This window comes from Dipodomys spectabilis, unplaced genomic scaffold (genome assembly GCF_019054845.1).
Source record: "Dipodomys spectabilis isolate Male_0828 unplaced genomic scaffold, ASM1905484v1 ptg000097l, whole genome shotgun sequence".
In the NCBI taxonomy this organism is placed as follows: Eukaryota; Metazoa; Chordata; class Mammalia; order Rodentia; family Heteromyidae; genus Dipodomys; species Dipodomys spectabilis.
The window spans coordinates 4,971,621-4,977,107 of NW_024870774.1; the positions used below are offsets into that span (position 1 = coordinate 4,971,621).

General features: G+C 37.7%; 1 gene segment (V, D, J or C); it reads right to left on the reverse strand.

Annotated features, from left to right (window-relative positions):
* Positions 1 to 4,825: 4,825 nt before the first annotated feature.
* LOC122113441 lies at positions 4,826 to 5,382 on the reverse strand. The segment is given in 2 exon segments: positions 4,826 to 5,181; positions 5,292 to 5,382. Coding segments are annotated over 2 exon segments (432 nt in total).
* Between the last annotated feature and the right edge of the window lie 105 nt (positions 5,383 to 5,487).

Sequence of the window (5,487 nt, forward strand, 5' to 3'; positions counted from 1 at the left end):
TCATTTCATTCTTCTTTATGCTTGAATGTTATGCAAATGCTATATTTTCCTTATATTATTTGTCCACTGCAAAACACTAAGGCTGATTGCACAACTTGGTCATTATGAGTTGTCTAATAATGAATGAGTGTTCAGATACATTTTTATCTGCTTACTTTCATTTGGCTGGGCATAAAGCTAGAAAAACATAGTTCAACCATATGATATATCTCCTTTTAATGTTCAGAGGGATGTCAACACTGACTTACAAAGAAAGCTGGATTAATTTAAATTTTTACCAACAGCATATAAGGGTTCCTTTGCCTCTAAATCCTTACAAGCATCTGTCGCATATTTTCATATCCATTCTAACTAGAGTGTGATTGAATCTCAATGTAGTTTTGACTTGGAAACATTTTAACAAATAAGGTTAGGACTTAACTGCTCAGAATTGTTCTTTCCTTTTCCATCAATTACACATTTTTTGGAAAGAGGACTGATTTAGGTTGATGCAGTAGGACTAGAGCTGGATTCCATACTTAGACATTAAATACAGCTGTATCACGTGAATCTGTTCAAATTATCTTATTTATTCATTAGAATATAATTGTGATTTCTAAGAGTTGATCTCTAAGAGCTATGGTGGATCCATGTTCTGTATGCCTACAATGTTCAACTACAGTAAAACAAACATAGGAACTGTTGTCCCTAGTTTGTTCCGTGACTTACTCCATGGCCTTGCAGAATGAGAGGAACACTGCCTAACAAGGGAGAAGGCCCTGCCTACTCAAGAAACACAAAATCAGTACCCAGAAAAGATTGTTTAGTCAGACCCTTCCCTTTCTCCCCAAGAAATGCACCGGAAACAGAGAGAAAAGCTGTTCATAGCAAAATTCATTCCTTCAAGAGTTCACTGCACTTGACCAAAAAAGGAAAAAGTAAAATAGCTTGTCTCGGTAAATGTACTGTCTAAAGGAGGAGTTCCAGCAGCATGTGAACACAGCCATAACATACTAGACAAGTGTGAAAATGAAACATAGAACTTTAAATATGGGATATAGCCCCAAAGCAACATTTTTACTAGGAAGCAGGAAAAATAGTATGAATACATTAATGTGAAAGTAGACCAAAGAGCCACATCAGCACTGGCAATATGATGCAACTTATTTGCCATCAAAACTGTCCTTCAGAGCTCACATGCCTGATGATGTGAAAGGAGACAGAATTCTTCCCAGTGCCTTTGGTGGAGTTATAGCCGTTAATCACCAAAGAAATCTACAGTCATCTTTCTTTGTGCCGATCATTTTCAGACACAACTTGTGAACATCAAAATACAAAAATGCCAGTTTCCAATCCAAGACAATTACAATTATCTTAAGTTAAATACCAAAACCAATGGTAGTTATTTGGGCCATTGTATTATATATACTGTATTTTAAAAATATGAATGAAGGAAACCTTTATATAGGTAGAAATCCATAATATAGAGCTTTTCCTATTCTGTTCATCTCTGTGTTGTACACATTTGTCTTTTAAATTATATAGGAAAAAATGAATAAAACAAAATACGATACCAGATTTCTAATCATCTATATGATCATGACCCATTGTTCTTTGTTTGCTATAGTTCCAAACTGGTGCCCAGTGCTGTTTCATTTCAGTCCAGATCACTTCCTACAGCATTTCCTGTAGATCAGTGTTGCTAATGGCAACCAGTGATAACACAATGGGATAGCACAGCCCAAGAAATGAGAAAGGGAGCAGAGGATAGAAAATCCAGGTATCATAGGGTCCATCTCTCACTAGCTTTTGAACCCCAAGCTCCCATAAGTGAATTTATTTATTTAGTTCAGCACAGAGAAGGTTACTATAGGTATGTGCAGAAAACAAGGTTCAATCTATCTTGTGGTTACAGTCTTTGACATAAGACCTAATTTGTGTACATAGTAATAACTCCCTATAGCTAGGGAGCAGTGAGAAGCAGTGACCATAACACATTCATCATATTCCCATTGCTTCAAGCATTATAGGGGCCAGTCTACTGTGACTTATACAACATCGGGTCCAGTTAGTTTTAACTTACACATTTTTCTTGCCTTGCCTGTTTTGACCTTTGCAAGGCCCAGTTGTCAACCTTCTGAGTACTGAGGAGGTAGCCTTCCAACCTCTAAAACCTTTCCTGGTCTCACAGCTCAGCTCTAGAGCTCCCTAGAGATAAGGTCTATACATGATGAACTCTATATGCCTTGAATATCTTTAGATACTCCAGTTTTCTTTTTCTTTTTGACATTTTATAAGATATAGAGGCACTGGTTGAAATGTTTTGTTTTTGTTTTGTTTGCTACTTTCAGCCTTTTGCATATGTCATTCCAATGCTTTATGACATCCATGATGTCTGATAAAAATTGAAAGTCCATAGCATGTCACTTCTCTGTCATATTTTTCATCATTTTCAGCTTCTTCTTGTCTTCAACTGATGGATTACAGTGTGTAATATAGACTTCTTAGTCATTATCCTTATGGCACATTTTGAGCTTCAAGGATATATACATTCAGTCTTCCACTGAATTGGGGAAGTTTTGGTCATTGATTCATTTATTCATTCTTTACTCTACCCTCTCCCTTCCCCTTCTAGGATTACTATTATCCCTATGTCTCCATATTTGATAATGTCTCAAATATCTCAGTCTCTACTTCTATTTCTTTCCTCTTTAAGCTGGATAATGTCAACTTACCTATCACCAGGTTTGAGGATTCTTTCTCTTGAATGTTTAAAATATGTTGCTGAATCACTCATGTGAAATTCTTTTGAGTAATTTCCCCTTCATGGCGATCTTACTGACTTAATAGAGTTCTGGGTTATATCATTTGCATTACTCTTTCAACAAACTTTTCACAATCAAAGCACCCAAGCTCTGTGCTTTAATTACAAGCCCCTTCTATTTCTATCAGTAGCAGAAATCTATAGTGGGATTGTGTATGGCCATTTATAGACTATCAAGATGTACAGTTAAAATACTGTTAATGGTGCCTGGCAGCACCATTAGCATACAACTAGTATCCTAGCTTCTCAGGAGACTGAGATCTGAAAATTGGAGTTCAAAGCTACCTTAAGTAGAAAGGTTGGTGACAAACTTATCTCCAATTAGCCACCAAACAAAATGTCAGAAGTGGAAGCTAGGTGCATGTGGCCTCTAATCCTAGCTACTAAGGAGTTTGAGATCTGATGATCGCAGTTTGAAGCCAGCCTGGGCAGAAAAGTCGCTATGAGACTTTTATTTCCAATAAGCTATTCAAAAAAGCCAGAAGTGGCTCTGTGGTTCAAGTGGTAGAGTGCTAGCCTTGAGCACAAAGGGCCCACTGACAGTGTCAAGGCCTGAGTTCACACCTTAAGACTGGCAAAAAAATGTCAGAAGTGGAGCTGTGGCTTAAGTAGTAGAGTTCTAGCCCTGTGGGAAACAAACAAACAACAAAAAACTCAGGGAAAGTGCCAGGCATTGAGTTTTACCCCATGGCTGTTCCACGCCACACAAACATAAACACATACACAAAGTACCATTTAGTTTTCATACCAGGATTTACTTACTTTTCTGTTTTCTTGGTGTTTTACAACTACTATAACAATTACATATTGTTTGGGTAGAGGAGACTAGTTACAGTTTAAATGTTTCCTGTCTTACTGAGGAGACTAGTTACAGTTTAAATGTTTTCTGTCTCACTAGGCTTAACTTCTGATGGGACTTTAGCTGGAGATGGAGTGTTTGTGGTTCTGAACTAATTGATGCTTTCATGTTACTTGCTTCCACAAGGTCTGGCTGGGCTGTGAAAAAGGAAAAATTCAGAGAAATCAGTAGCCTATCATTTCAAAGAATGAAATAGTAGAAAAAGGAATTTAATTCAAGGTAAGTTCAGATTCATCACATAAAGTAGTTGATATGTTATAAACACACTCTTTGGAGACACTGGTTATAAAAGGAAAAATCCCACCTTAAATTATTTTAAATCATTTAATTGTAACCCCTCTGTACACTAATTTTAAAATAAAAAGACATGAAATAAAAGCTGATGATAATTTCCAGAAAAAAATAAATGCAGAAACTTTCACTGTTTACCTTAAGGCCAGGCCTGGATCTGCAATGTGGCTCAGGTAGAGTGATATGGTTCAGTTTTCAGATGTTTTGGAAATGTTGACCTTCAAAGTGCAGAAGGAAGGTACATCAACAGAATGAGAGGCTGGAATGTTCAGAACACTATGGACTGTATTATTTCTAGGTTTATCAATAACTTTTTATCTTCTGAGCAGATGGAATTAACACTAAAGAGAGATATCCTTCCTCAGGACATTGCTAGAACCAAAGCAATTAAGAATTTGGTAATTGTAGTTGAGAATGGCAGGTGTTTTGTTCTGGGTCCTCATAAATGAAAGGCTCTGCTACACACAGACAGTTACACACCCTGTCTAAATGGAAACCACACAGAGGAGATGTATTAAAACTACTTTTTATACATTCTTCTAAAAATGGTGACCACAAATGAGCACAACAACTCTCAGCTCCCTGTGGAAATTCCAGACCTACATAGGAGATTACAATAATCTGTCCTCTTTATAGACCTCTGAAAGACACCCTTTCCCAAGCAGTTATTACAAGAAAAGCTTGAATGAAACTCCTAAAAGCTTTTCCATCTTTCTGTCCATCAGACTCAATAGCCAGATGCTGCTCTCAGTTTCACTACTGCACAGCGAGGCATGGGGATGTCCATTTCTTGTTTCTTTTCTCTGATATTTGTATGATTTTTCATCAGCAGATAAATGTGCTGAAGCTATAGGAATCTCTGACACAGCCGCTCAGCTGTTAGGACCTGTCATGCTCAGTTTGTGTTCAGCTTCCCCTGTGGTTTCTGTCACTGTGTCACTTAGAGCACAGTAGTACACAGCCATGTCTGACTCCAGGACAGCAGTTTTCTCCAAATGGAAAGAGGTGGCTTCTCTGTCATAACTGGCTGTAAATCCTTTGTGGCTGCCTTTGTCATTGGCTGTCATGGCTTTCAGGAGGAGTTGTGGACCTTCTCCGGGATATTGAACATACCAGAAGAGAGAAGGATATTCTGTGGTTGTGTAAGTGCAGTTTATCCTTAGGGAAGCACCTTCCAGCACCATCACTTGCCCTTGTGTCTGGGTCACTGAATTTCCATGAGTCCTTCCTGGGAGGGAAAAGAGATGTGTGTCACTTTGTGAATAGAGACCTTAAGTAAGCTTAAGGTTAAAATTTTTGCTTGCAATAGAAAGAATAAAAAATTGGCATGTTACTTACCAAGTAGTAAGAGTATCACAGTTACTAAGCTTGGAGAAGCACACATCTTAGAGTATTGCATAAATAATCTTCCCATATACTATGTTCAAATGAAAGAGAACTGATTAAACTTAACCTTCAATGCAGTCAGGATATGAGTGGTGCTATGAAGTTGCTCCCCCTGGTGAACAGGGACTGAATTGTGCTGAATGCTTAA